The 24,462-nt window shown below is 58.5% G+C and overlaps 2 protein-coding genes and 3 long non-coding RNA genes across 6 annotated transcripts; 4 read left to right on the top strand and 1 right to left on the bottom strand.

Annotated features, from left to right (window-relative positions):
- Positions 1-11: 11 nt before the first annotated feature.
- Positions 12-13,753, top strand: GLMP (glycosylated lysosomal membrane protein). Its single transcript, XM_051776425.1, has 6 exons — positions 12-342; positions 1,945-2,217; positions 5,269-5,542; positions 8,717-9,006; positions 12,126-12,418; positions 13,513-13,753. Exons 1-6 carry the CDS (start codon positions 262-264, stop codon positions 13,679-13,681), a joined length of 1,380 nt encoding a protein of 459 aa, XP_051632385.1. The 5' UTR covers positions 12-261; the 3' UTR covers positions 13,682-13,753.
- On the top strand, positions 745-1,933 carry LOC127465886 (uncharacterized). The gene is made up of 3 exons (XR_007902438.1): positions 745-797; positions 1,338-1,488; positions 1,793-1,933. It is a non-coding gene; the product is annotated as an uncharacterized LOC127465886 (long non-coding RNA).
- LOC127465887 (uncharacterized) lies at positions 1,068-1,325 on the top strand. Its single transcript, XR_007902439.1, has 3 exons — positions 1,068-1,084; positions 1,137-1,186; positions 1,237-1,325. It is a non-coding gene; the product is annotated as an uncharacterized LOC127465887 (long non-coding RNA).
- LOC127465885 (uncharacterized) lies at positions 2,417-3,573 on the bottom strand. Of its 2 annotated transcripts, none has more exons than XR_007902437.1 (5): positions 3,455-3,573; positions 3,209-3,290; positions 3,094-3,114; positions 2,584-2,606; positions 2,417-2,527 (listed from the first exon to the last, which is right to left on the bottom strand). It is a non-coding gene; the product is annotated as an uncharacterized LOC127465885 (long non-coding RNA). The 2 variants fall into 2 exon arrangements; XR_007902436.1 differs by lacking the exon at positions 3,094-3,114 and adding an exon at positions 2,663-2,683.
- Positions 13,754-16,689: 2,936 nt separating the features above from the next.
- On the top strand, positions 16,690-23,397 carry LOC127465884 (induced myeloid leukemia cell differentiation protein Mcl-1 homolog). Its single transcript, XM_051776420.1, is given in 4 exon segments — positions 16,690-17,601; positions 20,958-21,037; positions 21,039-21,206; positions 23,134-23,397. Coding segments are annotated over 4 exon segments (963 nt in total). The 5' UTR covers positions 16,690-17,003; the 3' UTR covers positions 23,251-23,397.
- Positions 23,398-24,462: the final 1,065 nt, after the last annotated feature.

Below are 24,462 nucleotides of genomic sequence, written 5' to 3'. Positions count from 1 at the left end.
CCCGTGATCGGTGCCGCGGCCACGCCGGGGCGGGTCCCGCATCAGCCCCGCGGCCACACCGGGGCGGTCCCGGATCGGTCCCGTGACCAGCCCCGTGACCGGTCCCGTGGTCGCCCCGGGGCGGTCCCCGCGCGGGTTCCGCTTCAGTCCCGTGCTCGGTCCCGGTCGGTGCCTCCGGGGCGGTCCCAGATCGGTCCCGGTCGGTGCCCCCGGATCGGTGCCGGTCGGTCCCGGTGCCCCCGGGTCGGTCCCGGTGCCCCCATGGCGGCGGGTGCGGGGCTGGTGGCGCTGGTGGCCGCGGTGGCCGCGGTGGCGGCGGGAGGGACCGAGGGGGACTGGAAGGTGAGCGGGGAACGGGGGGAACCGGGGGGGCACCGGGGAACGGGGGGCACCGGGTGTGGGATGGGATGGGATGGGATGGGATGGGATGGGATGGGATGGGGATGGGATGGGATGGGAAGGGGTGGAGGGGATTGATGGGATGGGATGGGATGGGGTGGGAAGTGGTGGGATGGGAAGGAAAAGGGATGGGAGGGGGGCGTGGGTTGAGAAAGGCTGCGGGATGGGAAGAAACAGGGAATTCCTGGTTTTTCCAGAGGGGACACGGGGAAGTCCAGGCAATTGCAGAGGGGGATGGAGAGAGAAACAGGGAATGCCAGGCACTTCCAGAGAGGGACACAGGGAATGCCAGGTGCTTCCAGAGGGGGTTTGGAGAGAGAAACAGGGAATTCCAGCCCCAACCGCCTGGAATTCTCGGCTGGAGCCCCCCCCGAGCTCTGCCCCCCTCCCTTGCCCAGGTGTCCCTGGAGCTCAATCCCGGTTGGAATGACTCCCTCTGCCCCTGGAGCTCAATCCCAGCTGGAATGTCTCCTTTCCCCCCCAGGTGTCCCTGGAGCTCAATCCCGGCTAGAATGTCTCCCTTTCCCCCCCAGGTGTCCCTGGAGCTCAATCCCGGCTGGAATGTCTCCCTCTGCCCCTTCCCAGGTGTCCCTGGAGCTCAATCCCGGCTAGAATGTCTCCCTTTTCCCCCCCAGGTGTCCCTGGAGCTCAATCCCAGCTGGAATGACTCCCTTTCCCCCCCCAGGTGTCCCTGGAGCTCAATCCCAGCTGGAATGACTCCCTCTGCCCCTTCCCAGGTGTCCCTGGAGCTCAATCCCGGCTGGAATGTCTCCCTTTTCCCCCCCAGGTGTCCCTGGAGCTCAATCCCAGCTGGAATGACTCCCTTTCCCCCCCCAGGTGTCCCTGGAGCTCAATCCCAGCTGGAATGTCTCCTTTCCCCCCCCAGGTGTCCCTGGAGCTCAATCCCGGCTGGAATGGCTCCCTCTGCCCCTTCCCAGGTGTCCCTGGAGCTCAATCCCGGCTGGAATGACTCCCCTTCCCCCCCCCAGGTGTCCCTGGAGCTCAATCCCGGCTGGAATGACTCCCTTTTCCCCCCCAGGTGTCCCTGGAGCTCAATCCCGGCTGGAATGTCTCCCTTTCCCCCCCCAGGTGTCCGTGGAGCTCAATCCCAGCTGGAATGACTCCCTTTCCCCCCCCAGGTGTCCCTGGAGCTCAATCCCAGCTGGAATGGCTCCCTCTGCCCCTTCCCAGGTGTCCCTGGAGCTCAATCCCGGCTGGAATGTCTCCCTTTCCCCTCCCCCAGGTGTCCCTGGAGCTCAATCCCAGCTGGAATGTCTCTCTTTCCCCCCCAGGTGTCCCTGGAGCTCAATCCCAGCTGGAATGACTCCCTTTTCCCCCCCAGGTGTCCCTGGAGCTCAATCCCAGCTGGAATGATTCCCTTTTCCCCCCCCAGGTGTCCCTGGAGCTCAATCCCAGCTGGAATGACTCCCTTTCCCCCCCCCAGGTGTCCGTGGAGCTCAATCCCGGCTGGAATGTCTCCCTTTTCCCCCCCAGGTGTCCGTGGAGCTCAATCCCGGCTGGAATGACTCCCTTTCCCCCCCCCAGGTGTCCGTGGAGCTCAATCCCGGCTGGAATGGCTCTCTGTGGAACGGCTCCTGGGTGAACGTGGTTCACGTGCGTGCGCAGGGCCCCCTGGCCACGCTGCACATGGTGTGGAGCAGCCTGGGCGCTCCCTCCGTGCTCCTCGTGGCCTCGGGGAGCCCCCAGAGCCACCTGGCCATCGACTGGGCCCGGCTGCTGTCCCCGGAGCCCGCGGGGGCCCTGCGGATCCAACCCCCCGGCAGCGTCTCCTACGCCGGGGCCGTCGCCTTCACCAGGGTACGGGGCACGGCCTGGCCCCACACCTGAGCCCAATCCTGACCCAAACCTGCCCTAAACCTGCCCCAAACCTGACCCAAACACCCCACACCTGACCCTAATCCTGACCCAAACCTGCCCCTAATCCTCCCCCAATCCTGCCCCAAATTACCCCAAACCTGACCCAAACCTGCCCCAAACCTGACCCAGACCTGCCCCCAATCCTGCCCCAAATTACCCCAGACCTGCCTCGAATCACCCAATCCTGCCCCAAACCTGACCCAAACCTGACCCAAACCTGCCCCTAATCCTGCCCCAAATCACCCCAAACCTGCCTCTAATCCTGCCTCGAATCACCCCAATCCTGCCCCTAATCCTGACCCAAACCTGACCCAAATCCTGCCCCAAACCTGCCCCAAACCTGACCCAGGACCTGCCCCTAATCCTGCCTCAAATTACCCCAAACCTGACCCAAATCACCCCAGTCCTGCCCCAATCCTACCCCAAATCGCCCCTAATCCTACCTCAAACCTGACCCAATCCTGACCCAAACCTGCCCTAAATCACCTCAATCCTGTCCCCAATCCTGCCCCAAACCTGACCCAAACCTGCTCCAAATCACCCCAATCCTGACCCAAACCTGACCCAATCCTGACCCAAACCTGACCCAAACCGCCCCAAACCTGCCCCAGTCCTACCACAAACCTGCCCCTAATCCTGCCCCCAAACCCGCCCCCACTCCTGCCCCAAACCTGCCCCAAATCACCCCAAACCTGCCCCTAATCCTGCATCAAATCACCCCAGTCCTGCCCCAAACCTGACCCCAATCCTGCCCCTAATCCTGCCTCAAATCCTGCCCCCAGTCCTGCCACAAAACTGCCCCAAATCGCCCCAAACCTGCCCCAAATCACCCCAATCCTGCCCCAAATTGCCCCAAACCTGCCCCAAATCACCCCAACCCTGCCCCAAATTGCCCCAAATCACCCCAAACCTGCTCCAAATTGCCCCAAACCTGCCCCAGAACATTGGGCTTTACTCAAATGTCCCAAATCTGCACAAAACCACCCCAAAACTTGTCCTAAATTGCCCCAAACCTGCCTTAACTGCTCCAACCTGCCCTAAGTCGCCCCAAACCTGCCCCAAAATGCCCCAAGCCTGACCTAAATCACCCCAAACCTGCCCCACAATATTGGGCTTTACTCAAATGTCTCAAATCTGCACGAAACAACCCCAAAACTTGCCCTAAATCACCCCAAACCTGCCCCAAAACACCCCAAATCTACCCAAACTATTCCAGTCACGTTGGGCTCTACTCAAATATCCCAAACTTGCCCTAAATGCCCCAAAACTTGCCATAAATCGCCCCAAAATGCCCCAAACTTGCCCTAAACTGCCCCAAACTTGTCCCAGATTGGCTCTAAATCGCCCCAAGCCTGCCCCAAAATGCCCCAAGCCTGCCCCAAAATGCCCCAAACCTGCCCTAAACTGCCCCAAACTTGTCCCAGATTGGCTCTAAATCGCCCCAAACTGCCCCAAAATATTCCAGTCGCACTGGGCTTCCCTCAAATGTCCCAAATCTGCCCTAAATCACCCCAAACCTGCCCCAAAATGCCCCAAATTTGCCCCAAATCGCCCCAAACCTGCCCCAAAATATTGGGCTTTACTCAAATGTCCCAAATCCGCACAAAACAGCCCCAAAACTTGCTCTAAACTGCCCCAAATTTGCCCCAAATTGCCCCAAACCTTCCCCAAAATATCCTGGGCCCTACTCAAATATCCCAAACCTGCCCCAAAATGCCCCAAAATGCCCCAAATTCTTTATTCTCGATTTCTTAACCTTTAATTCTTTATTCTCTTCCCAATTTCTTAATTCTTTATCCTTCATTTCCTAATTCTCCATTCTCAATTCCCTAAATTCTTTATTCCTAATTTCTTGACCCTTTGTTCTCCATTCCTTAATTCTTTATTCTCTAATCTGCTGATTTCTTAATTCTTTGTGTTTCATTTCTTAATTCTTTATTCTCGATTCCCTAAATTCTTTATTCTTAATTCCTCCATCCTTTATTCCCGATTCCTTAATTTCTGAGTATTTAATCTTTAATTCTTTGTTCCTAATTATTCTTAATCCTTTATCCTTCATTTCTCGATCCTTTATTCCCAATTTCTTAATTTCTCAATATTTAATCTTTAATTCTTTATTCCTAATTCTTTATTCCTAATTATTCTTAATTAATTTCTTTAACCCTTTATCCTTCATTTCTCGGTCCTTTATTCCCAATTCCTTAATTTCTCAGTATTTAATCCTTAATTCTTTATTCCTAATTCTTTATTCCTAATTATTGTTAATTAATTTCTTTAATCCTTTATCCTTCATTTCTCAATCCTTTATTCCCAATTCCTTAATTTCTCAATATTTAATCCTTAATTCTTTATTCCTAATTCTTTATTCCTAATTATTCTTAATTAATTTCTTTAATCCTTTATCCTTCATTTCTCAATCCTTTATTCCCAATTCCTTAATTTCTCAGTATTTAATCCTTAATTCTTTATTCCTAATTATTCTTAATTAATCTTTTATCCTTCATTTTTTGATCCTTTATTCCCAATTCCTTAATTTCTCAATATTTAATCCTTAATTCTTATTCCTAATTCTTTATTCTTAATTAATTTCTTTAACCCTTTATCCTTCATTTCTCGATCTTTTATTCCCAATTCCTTAATTTCTCAATATTTAATCCTTAATTCTTTATTCCTAATTCTTTATTCTTAGTTAGTTTCTTTAATCCTTTATCCTTCATTCCTCGATTATTTATTCCCAGTTCCTAAATTTCTCAATATTTAATCCTTAATTTTTTATTCCTAATTCTTTATTGCTAATTAATCTTTTATCCTTCACTCCTCGATCCTTTATTCCCAATTCCTTAATTTCTCAGCTCCCAATCCTCGATTCTTTATCCCTGATTCTTTATTCCCAATTAATTTCTTCAATTGTTCTTCGTGTCTCCATTTTTTAACAAAATCAGGAATTTTTTTAGGGACAAAGGTGGGTTTTCAGGCCCTGTTTTTCCGCAGCTTTTGGAGGAAAAGGCTCCAGGGGAGGGGTTTTTCCCTCCCTACGACCTGGCCGAGTTTTCCTGGGAGAGCTCCAACGGGAGCCTGGATCCGTCGGCGCGGACGTTCCGGCTCCGCGGGAGCCCGGCAGCCGACCCCGGCCCGGCCTTCGCCAACGGCAGCCTGGAATTCCAGGTATTCCAGGGGAAACAGGGAATGCCACAGGGGGGAAACAGGGAATTCCAGGAATTCCAGGGGATGGGAATGCTTCTATGGGGGGAACAGGGAATTCCAGGTATTCCAGGGGAAACAGGGAATGCCACAGGGGGAACAGGGAATTCCAGGTATTCCAGGGGAAACAGGGAATTCCAGGTATTCCAGGGGCTGGGAATGCTTCCAGAGGGGAAACAGGGAATTCCAGGTATTCCAGGGGATGGGAATTCCACAGGGGGAACAGGGAATTCCAGGTATTCCACAGGGGATGGGAATGCTTCCAGAGGGGAACAGGGAATTCCAGGTATTCCAGGGGAAACAGGGAATTCCAGGTATTCCAGGGGCTGGGAATTCCACAGGGGAACAGGGAATTCCAGAGGGGAAACAGGGAATTCCACAGGGGAAACAGGGAATTCCAGAGGGGAAACAGGGAATTCCAGGTATTCCACAGGGGCTGGGAATGCTTCCAGAGGGGGAACAGGGAATTCCAGAGGGGAAACAGGGAATTCCAGGTATTCCAGGGGATGGGAATGCTTTCATGGGGGGAACAGGGAATTCCAGGTATTCCAGGGGAAACAGGGAATTCCAGGTATTCCAGGGGAAACAGGGAATTCCAGGTATTCCAGGGGAAACAGGGAATTCCAGGTATTCCAGGGGATGGGAATGCTTCCAGAGGGGAAACAGGGAATTCCAGGTATTCCATAGGGGATGGGAATTCCACAGGGGGAACAGGGAATTCCAGGTATTCCACAGGGGATGGGAATGCTTCCAGAGGGGAACAGGGAATTCCAGGTATTCCAGGGGAAACAGGGAATTCCAGGTATTCCAGGGGCTGGGAATTCCACAGGGGAACAGGGAATTCCAGAGGGGAAACAGGGAATTCCACAGGGGAAACAGGGAATTCCAGAGGGGAAACAGGGAATTCCAGGTATTCCACAGGGGCTGGGAATGCTTCCAGAGGGGGAACAGGGAATTCCAGAGGGGAAACAGGGAATTCCAGGTATTCCAGGGGATGGGAATGCTTTCATGGCGGGAACAGGGAATTCCAGGTATTCCAGGGGAAACAGGGAATTCCAGGTATTCCAGGGGCTGGGAATGCTTCCAGAGGGGAAACAGGGAATTCCAGGTATTCCATAGGGGATGGGAATTCCACAGGGGGAAACAGGGAATTCCACAGGGGGGAACAGGGAATTCCAGGTATTCCAGGGGATGGGAATGCCAGGGAATTCCACAGGGGAAACAGGGAATTCCAGAGGGGAAACAGGGAATTCCAGGTATTCCACAGGGCTGGGAATGCCCACAGGGGGAAACGGGGAATTCCAGAGGGGGAAACAGGGAATTCCAGATATTCCACAGGGGATGGGAATGCTTCTATGGGGGGAACAGGGAATTCCAGGTATTCCAGGGGATGGGAATGCCAGGGAATTCCACAGGGGGAACAGGGAATTCCAGGTATTCCAGGGGAAACAGGGAATGCCACAGGGGGAACAGGGAATTCCAGAGGGGAAACAGGGAATTCCAGGTATTCCACAGGGGGAACAGGGAATGCCAGGTATTCCAGGGGATGGGAATGCTTCCAGAGGGGAAACAGGGAATTCCAGAGGGGAAACAGGGAATTCCAGGTATTCCACAGGGGATGGGAATTCCATAGGGGAAACAGGGAATTCCATAGGGGAAACAGGGAATGCCACAGGGGGAACAGGGAATTCCAGAGGGGAAACAGGGAATTCCAGAGGGGGAACAGGGAATTCCAGAGGGGGAACAGGGAATTCCGGGTAATTCCAGGTGGGAGAACAGGGAATTCCAGAGGGAAAACAGGGAATTTTAGGTAATTTGAGAGTGGAAACAGAGAATTCTGGGGAATTCCAGGGGGGGAAACAGGGAATTCTGGGTAATTCCAGGTGGGAAAACAGGGGATTCCAGAGGGGGAAACAGGGAATTCTGGGTAATTCCGGGGGGGGGAACGGGGGGGAACAGGGAATTCCAGGAGATTCCAGAGGGGGAAAAAGGGAATTCTGGGGAATTCTGGAGGGAGAACAGGGAATTCCAGGTACTTCCAGAGGAGGGAGGAGGGGGAAACAGGGAATTCCAGAGGGGAAAACCAGGGAATTCCAGGCACTTCCAGAGGGAAAAACAAGGAATTCCAGGCACTTCCCCACACCTGTGTGATTTTTCCCAGTCATTCCCCTCTTCCCGTTATTTTAGGGGGTCCCTCCCTGACTTTGGGGGGGTCTCTCCCTGTTTTCGGGGGTCCCTCCCCGTTATTTTTGGGGGTCCCTCCTTGACTCTGGGGTCCCTCTCTGACTTTGGGGTCTCTTCCTGTTGTTTTTGAGGGTCTCTCCCTGACTTTGGGAGGTCCCTTCTTGACTTTGGGAGGTCCCTTCTTGACTTTGGGGGGTCCCTCCCTGATTTTGGGGGTCTCTCCCTGATTTGGGGTCTCTCCCAGGTCCGTGCCCTCCCCTCCCCGGGTCGCTCAGGGGTCCCCCCCGGATTACCCTGGACCCCCGGGGGGTGTGAGCTGCGGTTCCAGCTCTCAGGGGTCTCTCCCCGTTATTTTTGGGGTCCCTCCCTGATTTGGGGTCTCTCCCCGTTATTTTTGGGGTCTCTCCCTGATTTGGGGTCTCTCCCAGGTCCGTGCTCTCCCCTCCCCGGGTCGCTCAGGGGTCCCCCCCGGGCTCCCCTTTGTCTCCGGGGGGTGTGAGCTGCGGTTCCAGCTCTCGGGGGTCTCTCCCTGATTTGGGGTCTCTCTCTAATTTGGGGTCTCTCCCTGATTTGGGGTCTCTCCCAGGTCCGTGCTCTCCCCTCCCCGGGTCACTCTGCTCTCCCCCCCGGATTATCCTGGACCCCCGGGGGGTGTGAGCTGCGGTTCCAGCTCTCGGGGGTCTCTCCCGTTATTTTTGGGGTCCCTCCCTGATTTGGGGTCTCTCCCTGTTGTTTTGGGGTCTCTCCCCGTTGTTTTTGGGGTCTCTCCCCGTTGTTTTTGGGGTCTCTCCCCGTTATTTTTGGGGTCTCTCCCATTATTTTGGGTTCCCAGGTCCGTGCCCTCCCCTCCCCGGGTCACTCTGCTCTCCCCCCCGGGCTCCCCTTTGTCCCCGGGGGGTGTGAGCTGCAGTTCCAGCTCTCGGGGGTCTCTCCCCGTTATTTTTGGGGTCTCTCCCTGATTTGGGGTCTCTCCCAGGTCCGTGCTCTCCCCTCCCCGGGTCGCTCAGGGGTCCCCCCCGGGCTCCCCTTTGTCCCCGGGGGGTGTGAGCTGCAGTTCCAGCTCTCGGGGGTCTCTCCCCGTTATTTTTGGGGTCTCTCCCGTTATTTTTGGGTTCCCAGGTCCGTGCCCTCCCCTCCCCGGGTCGCTCAGGGGTCCCGCCCGGGCTCCCCTTTGTCCCCGGGGGGTGTGAGCTGCAGTTCCAGCTCTCGGGGGTCTCTCCCCGCGGGAATGGATCCCGCTCCCGGTTCCTGCTGGAAGTGGCGGCGCTGGACGGGGCGGGGGCTTGGCGGGACCTGCGGCACAGGAGGGACCTGGATGACGAGTTTGCACCCGGAGTGTTCGAGGTGAGAACCTTTCATCCCTGTTTCATTTCTGTCAGGTTTATTTTCTATTTGGTTTTATTTATATTCAATTTAATTTATATTTAATTTATTTCATATTTAAATTAATTTCTATTTAATTTAATTTCTATTTAAATTAATTTCTATTTAATTTAATTTCTATTTAAATTAATTTCTATTTAATTTAATTTCTATTTAAATTAATTTCTATTTAATTTAATTTCTATTTAAATTAATTTCTATTTAATTTAATTTCTATTTAAATTAATTTCTATTTAATTTAATTTCTATTTAAATTAATTTCTATTTAATTTAATTTCTATTTAAATTAATTTCTATTTAATTTAATTTCTATTTAAATTAATTTCTATTTAATTTAATTTCTATTTAAATTAATTTCTATTTAATTTAATTTCTATTTAATTTAATTTCTATTTAAATTAATTTCTATTTAATTTAATTTCTGTTTAAATTAATTTCTATTTAATTTAATTTCTATTTAATTTAATTTCTGTTTAATTTAATTTCTGTTTAATTTAATTTCTGTTTAATTTAATTTCTGTTTAAATTAATTTATTTTTAATTTCTATTTAATTTAATTTCAATTAAGTTTAATTTATATTGAGTTTCTAGTTAATTTAATTTATATTTTATATAATTTATATTTTACTTTATGTTTAATTTAATTTTTAGTTAATTTAATTTAAATGGAATTTCTACTTAATTTACATCTAATTTAATTTCTAGTTAATTTAATTTATATTGAATTTAATTTATATTTATATATATTTATATATATTTTTATATATTTATACATATTATTTATATATATTTATATATATTTATATATTTAGTTGAATTTCTAGTTAAACTTATATTAAATTATTTTTAATTTCTATCTAATTTACATTAAGTTTAATTTCTATTTAATGTCTATTTAATTTAAATTATATTTATTCTCTATTTAATTTAACTTCTATTTTATTTAATTTACATTTCATTTATATTTCATTTATATTTCATTTATTTTACACGTAATTTAATTTAAATTCCATTTATATTCTATTTGATTTATATTTAAATTAATTTATATTCATTTTAATTTATATTTAATTTTATTTCATGGTTTGTTTGCTGTGGGGTCCCCAGGGGTTGTAGGGCAGTGTCTGTGGGGTCCCCAGGGGTTGTAGGGCAGTATCTTTGGGGTCCCCAGGGGTTGTAGGGCAGTGTCTTTGGGGTCCCCAGGGGTTGTAGGGCAGTGTCTTTGGGGTCCCCAGGGGTTGTAGGGCAGTATCTTTGGGGTCTCAGGGGGTTGTAGGGCAGTGTCTTTGGGGTCCCCAGGGGTTGTAGGGCAGTGTCTTTGGGGTCCCCAGGGGTTGTAGGGCAGTGTCTTTGGGGTCTCCAGGGGTTGTAGGGCAGTATCTTTGGGGTCTCAGGGGGTTGTAGGGCAGTGTCTGTGGGGTCTCAGGGGGTTGTAGGGCAGTGTCTTTGGGGTCTCAGGGGGGTTATAGGGCAGTGTCCCTGCAATGTTATGGGGTCTCCAGGGGCTGTGGGGGTTATAGGGCAGTGTCTTTGGGGTCCCCAGGGGTTGTAGGGGTGTCCCTGCAATGCTTTGGGGTCTCCAGGGCCCGTGGGGTGGGAAGTTTTCCCGTCTCTCCGTGACTCCGGGTGGGCTCCGGGCCCTGCCCCGAGTGACACCACCCCAACCCACCCCACCAGGTCCTCCCTCGCCCCCCAGGGCATTTCCCACCCCAAATCCCCTCATCCCACCCCATTCCCTATTCCTGTGCAGACCCAGTCCCTGGTGGCCCAATCCCAATCTCCCACCCCATTCCCTGTTCCCTGTGCAGACACAGTCCCTGGTGGCTCATTCCCAATCCCAATCCCAATCCCCCCAGACGCAGTCCCTGGTTGCCCAATCTCAATCCCAGTCCCAATCCCAATCCCATTCCCCCAGACGCAGTCCCTGGTTGCCCAATCCCAATCCCAATCCCACTCCCCCCAGACACAGTCCCTGGTGGCTCAGTCCCAATCCCAATCCCCCCAGACACAGTCCCTGGTGGCTCAATCCCAATCCCAATCCCAATCTCCCCCCCAGACACAGTCCCTGGTTGCCCAATCCCAGTCCCAATCCCACTCCCCCCAGACGCAGTCCCTGGTTTCCCAATCCCAATCCCAGTCCCAATCCCAGTCCCAATCCCAATCCCATTCCCTGTTCCCCCCCCAGACGCAGTCCCTGGTTGCCCAATCCGAATCCCAGTCCCAATCCCCCAGACGCAGTCCCTGGTGGCTCAATCCCAATCCCAGTCCCAATCCCAATCCCACTCCCAATCTCCCCCCCAGACGCAGTCCATGGTGGCTCAATCCCAATCCCAATCCCAATCCCATTCCCCCAGACGCAGTCCCTGGTTGCCCAATCCCAATCCCAGTCCCAATCCCAATCCCATTCCCCACTGGCCCAATCCCAATCCCATTCCCCCCAGACACAGTCCCTGGTGGCCCAATCCCATTCCCCCCAGACACAGTCCCTGGTGGCTCAATCCCAATCCCAATCCCCCAGACGCAGTCCCTGGTGGCTCAATCCCAATCCCAATCCCATTCCCCCCAGACGCAGTCCCTGGTTGCCCAATCCCAATCTCAATCCCATTCCCCCCAGACCCAATCCCTGGTTGCCCAGTCCCTGGTGGCCCAATCCCACTCCCAATCTCCCCCCCAGACGCAGTCCCTGGTGGCTCAATCCCAGTCCCAATCCCAATCTCCCCCAGACCCAGTCCCTGGTTGCCCAATCCCATTCCCATTCCCCCCAATCCCAATCTCCCCCCCAGACCCAGTCCCTGGTTGCCCAATCCCATTCCCATTCCCCCCAATCCCAATCCCCCCAGACACAGTCCCTGGTGGCTCAATCCCAATCCCAATCCCCCCAGACACAGTCCCTGGTGGCTCACTCCCAATCCCAATCCCAATCCCATTCCCTGTTCCCCCCCCAGATGCAGTCCCTGGTGGCTCAATCCCAATCCCAATCCCAATCCCCCAGACGCACTCCCTGGTGGCTCAATCCCAATCCCAATCCCCCAGACGCAGTCCCTGGTTGCCCAATCCCAATCCCAATCCCAATCCCCCAGACGCAGTCCCTGGTTGCCCGCTCCCCGCCCGGCTCCGCGCTCAGTTTCCTGCTCTGGCGCTCCATCGCCTACGGCTCGCCGAGTGCCCGGCGCCAGGACGGGATCCGCTGCCGGGCCGGGGAGCTGCGGGGGGGCCCCGTGCCCCTGCCCCCCATCGCCCGCGCCTACTTTGGGGAGGGGGGCCCGGGCACCCCCCTGGGCAGCAGCGCCCTCAACGTGTCCTTCGGCGGGGACGGGGACGGGGACGGGGACGTGTTCCGGGACGTGTACCGGGAACGGCGCTTCCTGCGCTGGTAAGGGGGGACGGGGGCGAGGGGGGGTGCAGGGGGGCTCAGGGGGGGGCCTGGGCATTCGTGGGGTGCAGGGGGGTCTGGGGGGCTCAGGGGGCTGGTCCCGGGCATTTGTGGGGTGCAGGGGGATCAGGGGGAGGGTCCTGGGCATTAATGGGGTGCAGGGGCGGCTGAGGGGTCCAAGGGGTCCAAGGGGGTGGTCCTGGGCACTGATGGGGTTCAGGGGGGGCTGAGGGGTTAAGGGAGGTCTCAGAGGTTCAGGGGGGTCTGAGGGGTGCAGGGGGGTCTGGGGGGTCTCAGGGGGGTCTGGGCGGTGCAGAGGGGTCTCAGGGGGGTCTGAGGGGGTCTGAGAGGTCTCAGGGGAGTCTGAGGGGGGTGTGAGGGGGTCTCAGGGGGGTCTGAGGGGTTAAGGGGGGGTCTCAGGGGGGTCTGAGGGGTGCAGGAGGGTCTCAGGGGGGTCTGAGGGGTTAAGGGGGGGGTCTCAGGGGGGTGTGAGGGGGTCTGAGGGGTCTCAGGGGGGTCTGAGGGGTGCAGGGGGGTCTCAGGGCAGTGTGAGGGGTGCAGGAGGATCTCAGGGAGGTCTGGGCAGTGCAGGGGGGTCTGGGGGGTCTCAGGGGGGTCTGAGAGGTTAAGGGAGGTCTCAGGGGGGTCTCAGAGGTTCAGGGGGGTCTGAGGGGTGCAGGGGGGTGTGGGGGGTCTCAGGGGGGTCTGGGCGGTGCAGGGGGGTCTCAGGGGGGTCTGAGGGAGTCTGAGGGGTTAAGGGAGGTCTCAGGGGGGTCTCAGAGGTTCAGGGGGGTCTGAGGGGTGCAGAGGGGTCTGGGGGGTCTCAGGGGGGTCTGGGCGGTGCAGGGGGGTCTGAGGGAGTCTGAGGGGTTAAGGGGGGGTCTCAGGGGGGTCTGAGGGGTTAAGGGAGGTCTCAGGGTGGTCTCAGAGGTTCAGGGGGGTCTGAGGGGTGCAGGAGGATCTCAGGGGGGTCTGAGAGGTTAAGGGGGGGTCTTGGGGGTGTGAGGGGGTCTCAGGGGTGCAGGGGGGTCTCAGGGGGGTGTGAGGGGTTCAGGGGGGTCTCAGGCTCTGACTCCCCCCCTGCCCTGCCGCAGGTCGGTGCTGGTGGGCTTTGGGGAGCCCCCCCGGGACTCGTTCTCGCCCCTGATCATCTCGGTGGTGGCCGTGGCGCTGGGCACCCCCCTGGCCCTGCTGCTGGGGGGCACCGGCCTCGTGCTGCTGGTCCCCAGGGGCCGCTACTCCGAGTACGAGCCCATCAACTGAGGGGACACCCCCGGGACACCCCCAGGATTCCCAGGGAGAACCCCGGGATCTCCAAGGAGATCCTGGGGATCGCCAGGGACACCCCCAGGATCCTCTGAGACACCCCCAGGATCCCTGGGGAGACCCCCAGATTCCAAGGGAGACCCTCTGGATCCTTTGACAGACACCCTGGATTCCCAGGCAGACCCCCAGGATCCAAAGGGACACCCCAGGATCTCCAGGGAGACCCTCAGGATCTTCTAGGAGACTCCCAGATTCCCAAGGAGACCCTCCAGGATCCTCAGGGACACCCTGGGATCCACAGAGACATCCCCAGGATTCCCAGGGAGACCCCCAGGATTCCCAGGAGACCCCCAGGATCCTCTGAGACAACCCCAGGATCCTCATGGAGACCCCCAGGATTCCCAGGAGACCCCCAGGATCCAAAGGGACACCCCCAGGATTCCCAGGGAGACCCCCAGGATCCGAAGGGACACCCCCAGGTTTCCCAGGGAGACCCCCAGGATCCGAAGGGACACCCCCAGGATTCCCAGGGACAACCCCAGGATGCCCAGGGAGACCCTTGGGATCCCCAAGAACACCCCCAGGATCCTCTGGGAGACCCCCAGGATTGCCAGGGACAACTCCAGGATCCTCTGGGAGACCCCCAGGATCTGCAGGGAGACCCCCCAAGATCCCTGGGGAGACCCCCAGATTCCAAGGGAGACCCTCTGGATCCTTTGGCAGACACCCCAGATTCCCAGGCAGACCCCCAGGATTCCCAGGGAGACCCCCAGATTCCCAGGGAGACCCCCAGGATCCAAAGGGACACCCCCAGGACACCCAGGGAGACCCCCAGGATCCAAAGGGACACCCCCAGGACACCCAGGCAGACCCCCGGGATCCAAAGGGACACCCCCAGGATTCCCAGGGACACCCCCAGGATCCGTAGGGAGACCCCCAGGATTCCAAGGGACACCCCCAGGATCCATAGGGAGACCCCCAGGATTCCCAGGGACACCCCCAGGATCCATAGGGACACCCCCAGATTCCCAGGGACACCCCCAGATTCCCAGGGAGACCCCCCAGGATCCTCTGGCTCCCCCCATCCCGGCATTCCCAGCTCCAGGGGGACCCTCGGCACCGTCTCCCTTTGTCCTGCTCCTCCTTTTCCTGCCTTGGATTGCACTTTTTTCCCTGTTTTTTCCTGACTGTTCCAAGGGATTCAGTCCCTGGGGGGGAGTTTGCTCCGGGCTGCCTGGAGCCACGGACCATCCTCCTCCTCCTCCTCCTCCTCTTCCAAAGGGATACAACCACTGTTGTCCCGGCTCTGCCGCTCCCAGGGGGGCTTGGGAAGGCTCCGGGGGGGGGCTGCTGCTTCCCGCCCTGCCGGGAAATCCCGGGAAAAGCCAGGGCTGGCGGCTCCAGGGGCTTTTCCCAGGGACACCAGGGAAGCTCCGGAGCCGCTTCCCGACAGTTCAGGTGTGTCCTGGAGCGCTGCTCCGGCCGGGATCGTGGGGCCAGATCCCAGGGATGAGCTCTGGGCATTCCCAGACATCCCAGGGATGAGCTCTGGGCATTCCCAGAGATCCCAGGGATGAGCTCTGGGCATTCCCAGAGATCCCAGGGATGAGCTCTGGGCATTCCCAGACATCCCAGGGATGAGCTCTGGGCATTCCCAGAGATCCCAGGGATGAGCTCTGGGCATTCCCAGAGATCCCAGGGATGAGCTCTGGGCATTCCCAGACATCCCAGGGAGGCTCCAGGGGCTCCGTGGGGCCGGATCCCAGGGATGAGCTCTGGGCATTCCCAGAGATCCCAGGGATGCTCCATGGGGCCGGATCCCAGGGATGAGTGCTCTGGGCATTCCCAGAGATCCCAGGGAGGCTCCAGGGGCTCTGTGGGGCCGGATCCCAGGGATGAGCGCTCTGGGCATTCCCAGAGATCCCAGGGAGGCTCCAGGGGCTCTGTGGGGCCAGATCCCAGGGATGAGCGCTCTGGGCATTCCCAGAGATCCCAGGGATGAGCACTCTGGGCATTCCCAGAGATCCCAGGGATGAGCACTCTGGGCATTCCCAGACATCCCAGGGATGAGCACTCTGGGCATTCCCAGACATCCCAGAGAGGCTCCGGGTGCTCCGTGGCTGGAGCTGAATAAAGCGGATTTCTAAGCTCGGCTTCCTGTGGGAATGCTGCTCCAGTGGGAATGGGGTGGAGCTGGAGCTGGGCAGGGAATTAAACCCAGGGAATGGGATGGAGCTGGAGCTGGGCAGGGAATTAAACCCTGGGAATGGGATGGAGCTGGAGCTGGGCAGGGAATTAAACCCTGGGAATGGGATGGAGCTGGAGCTGGGCAGGGAATTAAACCCCGGGAATGGGATGGAGCTGGAGCTGGAGCTGGGCAGGGAATAAAACCCAGGGAATGGGGTGGAGGTGGAGCTGGGCAGGGAATTAAAGCCCAGGAATGGGATGGAGCTGGAGCTGGGCAGGGAATAAAACCCCGGGAATGGGATGGACTGAGGGGCTGGGCACAGGGAGCAAACATCCCCTGGGCCACAGGGAATTGTTATTCCCGTTATTCCCGGCAATGGGAAGTTACTGGGTAGGGCTGGGGGGGGGGGAAATAAGGATGGAAAAACGGAGATTGGAGCACTTTGGGGGATGGGGGCAGGAAAAGGGGGATGGAAGTGGGGAAAAGGGGGATGGGAGTCGGGAAAATGGGGATGGAAGTGGGGAAAAGGAGAGTGGGGGTTGGAAAAAGGGGGATTGGGGGTCAGGAAAAGAGGGATGGGGGTCGGTACAAGCAGGCTGGGTGCTGGGAAGCAGCGGATTTCCCTCTTTCCCCTTCACAGAAGAGGCAGATTTCTCCTTTCCCCCTCACAGCAGAGACAGATTTGCCCCTTTCCCCCTCATAGAAGAGGCGGATTTGCCCCTTTCCCCTCACAGCAGAGGCGGATTTTTCCCTTTCCCCCTCACAGAAGAGGCAGATTTCTCTCCTTTCCCCTCACAGCAGAGGCAGATTTCTCTCCCCTCACAGAACAGGCGGATTTGCCCCTTTCCCCTCACAGCAGGGGCGGATTTTTCCCTTTCCCCCTCACAGAACAGGCGGATTTGCCCCTTTCCCCTCACAGAAGTGGCGGATTTGCCCCTTTCCCCTCACAGAACAGGCGGATTTGCCCCTTTCCCCTCACAGAACAGGCGGATTTGCCCCTTTCCCCCTCACACACCCTCGGGCCGGGCCCGGGCCGGTCCCACCCCCTGTGCCGGGCCCGGCCCCGCTCCGCGTCACCGCCGCTCCCGATAAAAAGGCGGCGGCGGCCGCGGCCCGCCCGCAGCGGGCGCCATGTTCTCCCTCAAGCCCAGGGCCGTGCTCGGCTTCAACCTCTACTGCGGGGGCTCGCCGGCCTTGGCCCCCGCGGCGCCGCCGCCGCGCCCGGAGCCCTCGGCGGGAGCCGCTTCAGGAGCCGCCTCAGGAGCCGCCGCCCCGGCCGGAGCCGCCTCGGGAGCCGCCGCCTCAGCCGAGCGGGCCCCCCTCGCCGCCGCCGGCCGCCCCCCCCGCACGCTGATTGGCTGCGCCGCCGCGCCGCGCGCCCTGATTGGCTGCGGCGCGGCTCTTTGGCGCCCCGAGCAGGAGCTGGACGGCTGCGACCCCGACGCCGAGAAGGGCCCTCCCGAGGAGGAGGAAGGGGGCGATTCCCTGCCCGGCACCCCCCCGGGACCCCCCGACCCGCTCCGGCAGGACACGCTGGAGCTCATCGGCCGCTACCTGCGGGAGGCGGCGGGGGAGGCCTCGCCGGCCGGCGGCAAAAAGCTGTTTCCCGGGCTGCTGGGTGGGCCCGGCCGGCCCGGAGCGGCGGGGGAGGCCGTGATGGAGAAGGCGCTGGAGACGCTGCGGAGGGTCGGGGATGGGGTGATGAGGAAGCACGAGCTCGCCTTCCAAGGTGGGTGACGGCCACGGTGGCGGGAGGGGATGGAGGGGTGTCCGGGGGGAGCCGGAACACGGCGGTGGGCGCGACCCTTGGGGGGCGAGCCACGGACCCCGGTGCCGGGGCGGGGGGGAATTGGGGGGCTCTCCCCTGCGAGAGGGGGCACAGGGAGGGTGCCGGCGTCGAGGTTCTGCCACCGAAGTCCTCGGAGGTCGGGAGTCCACCCTTGGAGTCGGGGATCCACCCCCCAGAGCCTCTTGGGGTCGGGAGTCCATCCCCGAAGTCCCCCGTGGTTGGGGGAACCCCCCGGGTCGGGGGTCCACCCTCCGGAACCTCTCGGGGTCAGGGGTCCACCCTTGGGGTCGGGGATCCATCCCTGGAGCCCCCGGGGTCGAGGATCCGGCCCCGAAGCCCTCCGGGGTCGGGGGAGCTCCCCGGGGTTGGGGGTCCACTCTCGGAGTCGGGGATCCCCCCCTGGAGCCCCCCGGGGTCGGGGGTCCATCCTTGGGGTCAGGAGTTTCCCCCCGTGGTTGGGGAACCCCTTGGGGTCTGGAATCCACCCCTGGAGCCCCCCGGGGTCGTGGTTTTCCCCCCACACACCCCGTCCTTTTTTAGGGGAGCGGGGAGGAAGGTGGGATCTCCCGGGCGGGGTCATTCCCGGGATGTTGAGCCCCGGGTTTGAAATGAAGGGTTAAATAAAAAGCAGCCGGGAGGCGATTAAAAAAAAAACGAAACCGAACTTTGCCCCGTTGGGAGGAGGAGGAGGAGGAGGAGAAGCCACCGGGGGCCTGTGCGGGTCAGATAATCTGGTTACAGATTAGCCCTCGGGTCCCGCTCGGTCCAGAATCCAGGAATTCCTCAGTTCAGGAGTTTGGAATCTTCCCACCCCCGGTTTAGGGCTGTCTGTGGGGGTTGGGGAGGGGGAAGTTCTGGGTGATGCGCTCGGGGGGTCACAGAGCCGTGGGATGGGTTGGGTGGGAAGGGACCTTAAAGTCCCCCAGTGCCACCCCCCGCCCTGGGCAGGGACCCCTTCCCGGGCCTGGGGCACTCCCGGGATCCAGGGGCAGCCCCGGTTTCCCTGGAGAACTCCTTTCCATGGATCTCACCCGCCCGTGCGGGGTTTGGGAGCGGCCCCGGGGAGCTGAGCCCCGCTGCCCGTGTCCTGGGGGCGAACCGGGAGCGAGACGGGACCCCCCGAGCCCGGTTCTGGGGGGCTTGGGCCGAGCTTTGGGGGGCTGCGCTCCCTCCCGTGCCCCAAAAACGGGGAGGGAGGACCTAAAAACGGGGAGGGAAGACCTAAAAACGCGTCCAAAGCTCCCCTTGCACCCCCGCGCCGTCGGGGATCGGCCCCCGTGTGCCCATTCCCGGACGTGCCTGCGGGATGACTCCGGCAGGGAAGGAATGTCCGGGAATGTGACGTTCTGGTGCTTTCCTGAGCGGGGGAGGAGGAGGAGGAGGAGCCGCTTTGGGGCGGTTTCCTGCGAGTTTGAGCAATAACAAGCGGCGCCTTTCGGTTTCGCAAGAGCTCGGGGTTCGTCCTGAGAGGGCACTGCCGGGAATTCGGCTCTGTCCGCCCCCAAACCCGGCCTAACGAGCCAAACCCGAGCCAAACCCGGCCTAACGAGCCAAACCCGAGCCAAACCCGGCCTAACGAGCCAAACTCGAGCCAAACCCGGCCTAACGAGCCAAACCCGGCTTAACCAGCGGGGAGCGGCGCGGGTGGGTGTCCTTCAAGGGTTGGACTCAGCCCAGGGTCAGTTCTGACCTGGAAAACTTTGACCCGGGGAGTGTGACACACACCCAGGGAGTGCTCAGACACCACGAGGGAGGGGGGAGGAAGGAGTTCAGAGTGTGTCCTGAGCTGGGTTTTTTGGGGTTCCAGGTGAATACTGGGCAGCAGAACCCCCTGAGGAAGCTCTGGGGGATGTCCTTGGTTCCTGTCCCAGGGACTGGACTCTGTCCTGGGTTAGGTCTGACCTGGAAAACCTTGACCCAGGGAGTGTGACGTGCTCAGACACCACGAGGGAGGGGAGGAAGGAGCTCAGAGTGTGTCCAGGGCTGGGTTTTGTTTAAATATTGGGCAGCAGAGCCCTCTGAGGGAGCAGGACTTGCTGTGCCTGGCCCTGGGGGGTGTCCTTGGTTTCTGTCCCAGGGGTTGGGCTCAGCCCAGGGTCAGTTCTGACGTGGTGAGATGTGAAAACCTCGAGCCAGGGGAGTGAAGAAGGAGCTCCAAGTGTGCCCTGGGCTGGTTTTTTGGGGGTTCCAGGTGAATATAGGGCAGCAGAACCCTCTGAGGAAGCTCTGCCTGGGCCTGGGGGTGTCCCTGGTTCTGTCCCAGGGGTTGGGCTCAGCCCAGGGTTAGATCTGACCCAGAAAACCTTGAGACAGGGAGTGTGACATGCTCAAAGTCCACAAGGGAGGGGGAGGAAGAAGATCAAAGGGTGTCCTGGGCTGGGTTGTGTCTGAATGTTGGGCAGCAGAACCCTCTGAGGGAGCAGGACTTGCTGGGCCTGGGCCTGGGGGTGTCCCTGGTTTCTGTCCCAGGGGTTGGACTCTGTCCAGGGTCAGTTCTGACCTGGAAAACTTTGACCCAGGGAGTGTGACACACACCCAGGGAGTGCTCAGACACCACGAGGGAGGGGGAGGAAGGAGCTCCAAGGGTGTCCTGGGCTGGGTTTTGTCTGTCCCAGCTGAGCCAGAGCCCCTGAGGAAGCTCTGCCTGGCCCTGGGGGTGTCCCTGGTTTCTGTCCCAGGGACTGGGCTCAGCCCAGGGTCAGTTCTGACCTGGTGGGACGTGAGGAGCTGGAGCCAGGGGAGTGTGACGTGCTCAGAGCCCACAGCTGTGCCAGGAAATGGGCAGGAAGGAACCCAGAGTGTGTCCTGGGTTGGGCAGAGCCCTCTGAGGAAGCTCTGGGGGTGTCCTTGGTTCCTGTCCCAGGGTCTGGACTCTGTCCTGGGTTAGGTCTGACCTGGAAAACCTCGACCCAGGCAGTGTGACGTGCTCAGAGCCCACAAGGGGAGGGGAAGGAAGGAGCTCAGGGTGTGTCCTGGGCTGGGTTTTTTGGGGCACAGAACCCTCTGAGGAAGCTCTGCCTGGGCCTGGGGGGTGTCCTTGGTTTCTGTCCCAGGGGTTGGGCTCAGCCCAGGGTCAGTTCTGACCTGGTGGGACGTGAAAACCTTGACCCAGGGAGTGTGACATTCTCAGAGCCCACAAGAGAGGGGAAGGAAGGAGCTCAGGGTGTGTCCTTGGCTGGGTTTTGCCCCGTCCCAGAGCCCCTGAGGGAGCAGGACTGGCCCTGGGGCCGGGCTGGGGGGCGAGTGGGGGTCTCTCTGGTTCCCCCTCCCTCACAGTGACCCCTGCCTGTCCCCAGGGATGCTGCGGAAGCTGGAGCTGCGGCAGGAGCAGGACCTGCAGGCCGTGGTGGAGGTGGCCAACCACGTCTTCAGCGACGGGGGTCACCAACTGGGGCCGGGTGGTGACCCTGGTGGCCTTCGGCGCCTTCGTGGCGCGGCAGCTGCGGGGCCCCCAGCGGGACCGGGGCATGAGCAGCCTGGCCCGGATCCTCACCGACGCCCTCGTGTCCTCCCGCCGGGAATGGCTGCTCAGCCAGGGAGGATGGGTGAGTCACTGAATGTTCCAGAATGGTCCAGCCTTTCCCAGTGCTCCGGGTGTTCCCAGAATGTTCCAGCCTTTCCCGGTGCTCCGGGGTGTTCCCACAATGTTCCAGCCCTTCCCGGTGCTCCGGGGTGTTCCCAGAGTGTTCCAGCCTTTCCCGGTGCTCCGGGTGTTCCCAGAATGTTCCAGCCTTTCCTGGTGCTCCGGGGTGTTCCCAGAATGTTCCAGCCTCTCTGGGTGCTCCGGGGTGTTCCCACAATGTTCCAGCCTTTCCCGGTGCTCTGGGGTGTTCCCAGAGTGTTCCAGCCTCTCTGGGTGCTCCGGGGTGTTCCCAGAATGTTCCAGCCTTTCCTGGTGCTCCGGGGTGTTCCCAGAATGTTCCAGCCTCTCTGGGTGCTCCGGGGTGTTCCCACAATGTTCCAGCCTTTCCCGGTGCTCTGGGGTGTTCCCAGAGTGTTCCCAGCCTCTCTGGGTGCTCCGGGGTGTTCCCAGAATGTTCCAGCCTTTCCTGGTGCTCCGGGGTGTTCCCAGAATGTTCCAGCCTCTCTGGGTGTTCCGGGGTGTTCCCAAGGCCGGCGCCAGGCTGGGGATGAGTCACTGCCCCGGGGACACCCACGGGCGGGTCCAGGAGCTCCTCACAGGGGGTTGGGGGGCTCCAGGAGTTCCTACAAGGAATTGGGATTGAGGGGCTCCAGGAGCTCCTACAAGGAACTGGGATTGGGGGGCTCCAGGAGCTCCTCCCAGGGTTAACCCTGAGGCAGTTTTGGTTAAAACGTGTCCCTGCCCAGCGTGGGGGGGACATTCCCAAAGCCAGGATAGTCCTGGGGGGGGGTTGGACATTGCTGGGAGCTGGAACAGAGGGATGGGATGGGATGGGGTGGGATGGGATGGGGGTGGGATGGGATGGGATGGGATGGAATGGGATGGGATGGGATGGGATGGGGAACACACTGGGATATGCTGGGCTGGGATGGGGCTGGAGGAGCACACTGGGATGGGATGGGGGAGCATGATGGGATACACTGGGATATGCTGGGCTGGGCTGGGACTGGGGAAGCACACTGGGATGGGATGGGATGGGATGGGATGGGATGGGATGGGATGGAATGGGATGGGATGGGATGGGATGGGATGGGATGGGATGGGATGGGATGGGATGGGGGAGCACGCTGGGATACACTGGAATGTGCTGGGATGGGATGGGATGAGGCTGGAGGAGCACACTGGGATGGGATGGGGGAGCATGATGGGATACACTGGGATATGCTGGGCTGGGCTGGGACTGGGGGAGCACACTGGGATGGGCTGGGCTAGAATGGGGCTGTGGGAGCACACTGGGATACACTGGGCTGTGCTGGGCTAGAATGGGGCTGGAGGAGCACACTGGGATGGGATGGGATGGAATGGGATGGGATGGGATGGGATGGGATGGGATGGGGGAGCACACTGGGATACACTGGAATGGGATGGGATGGATGGGATGAGGCTGGAGGAGCACGCTGGGATGGGATGGGGCTGTGGGAGCACACTGGGATGGGATGGGATGGGATGGGGGAGCACATTGGGATACACTGGAATGTGCTGGGATGGGATGGGGCTGTGGGAGCACACTGGGATGGGATGGGACTGTGGGAGCACACTGGGATGGGATGGGCTGGAATGGGGCTGGAGGAGCACACTGGGATGGGCTGTGGGGATACACTGGGATGTGCTGGGATGGAATGGGGGCTGGAGGAGCACAGTTGGGATCCACTGGATTGGGCTGGGGCTGTGGGAGCAGGATGGGCTGGGCTGTGGGTCCCCCCTGGGCTGTGCTGCTCCCCGTGTCCCTCCCTCCCCTCCCCTCCCTTCCCCCCCCCCATTCCTGACGGGTTCCTGGCAGGTCCCTGATGAGTTCCTGGCAGGTCCCTGACACCCCCCTCTCTCCCCAGGAGGGCTTTGTGGACTTTTTCCGGGTGGAGGACCTGGAGGGCAGCATCCGGAACGTGCTGGTGGCCTTCGCGGGGGTGGCCGGGCTGGGGGCCGGCCTGGCCTACATGATCCGCTGAGCCGGCCCGGGCTGGACTCGGCTCCAGGGGCTGCAGGAGCTGCTCAGCCCCTCCCAGAGCTGCCCCGGCACAATTCCCAGCGGGAAACAGCCCCCAGGGACGGGAAGGCGCCCGGAGTTTTGGCCGCTCTTCCTCCCGAGGACGAGGACGAGGATGAGGACGAGGATGAGGACGAGGATGAGGATGAGGATGAGGATGAGGATGAGGACAAGGATGAGGATGAGGATGAGGACGAGGATGAGGATGACGATGGGAAGCTGCACCTGGAGCCTGGAGGGATCCACCCGGGAAGCACCGGCGGCTCCTGGGCCGGGACTGAGAGGAGAGAGGCCTTGGAGAGGAGGAGCCTTGGAGAGGAGGGGTGTCCCGGGGCCCCGGGAATGCCTCTGGAATGCTGGGAACATGGGAACAGCCCCCTCCCGCCACCGGAAGCTGGAGCAGAACCGCTGGATCCTGGGAATGCTGAGCCCTCCCCTCCTGGATCCTGGGAATGCTGAGCCCTCCCCTCCTGGATCCTGGGAATGCTGAGCCCTCCCCTCCTGGATCCTGGGGAATGCTGAGCCCTCCCCTCCCCCCCGGGGGGGGTGTGTCTCCCCTCGGGAAGGGGCAGAGCCGTGGGATGTGTGGGATCCGTGGGATGTGTGGGATGCACCGCCAGGACATGGAATGGCCGGAGCCCTGCCCTTCCCCTCCCTCCCGGGGGGGGGGCCCAAAACCAGGGAGGGAATTCCTGAGGATTTGCCAGCACAGCCCCCACCCCCCCGGGGAGATCCCCGGGAATGTGGAAATCCCTGGGAAAAGGACATTTGGGCGGAGCTGGGGATGGGAAAAGAGAAAAAACAACAACAACCAAGGAGGGATGTGGAGCAGCGGAGCTGGAGCTGCCGGATTTCATTCCCGGTGGGAAGGAGCCTCTTCCCGAAAATCCCGGAGCAGCCCAGCCGGGGGGGGGGAGGGGCAGCCGCGGGTTCTGCTGGTTCTAATCCCGGTTTTTTTGGGTGGTTTTGCCCTCCCTGGGGGGGCTTGAGAGGAGCTTGGGAGTCACTTCCTCGTCCCTCCGATCCCTGCTCCTGTTCCTTCAATCCCTCCTCCTTCAGTCCCTCCTCCAGTCCCATGCTGTCCCTCCAATCGCTCCTCTTCCAATCCTCCTCCTCTGATCCCTCCAATCCCTCCTGCTCCTCCCATTCCTCCATCCCTCCTGCTCCTCCCATC

This window comes from Manacus candei, unplaced genomic scaffold (assembly GCF_025592945.1).
Source record: "Manacus candei isolate 608988 ecotype Guabito, Panama unplaced genomic scaffold, ASM2559294v1 h1tg000518l, whole genome shotgun sequence".
NCBI classification, from domain to species: domain Eukaryota; kingdom Metazoa; phylum Chordata; class Aves; order Passeriformes; family Pipridae; genus Manacus; species Manacus candei.
Note: the sequence above shows the minus strand (reverse complement) of the source record. Positions and strands in the feature narration are given on the sequence as shown.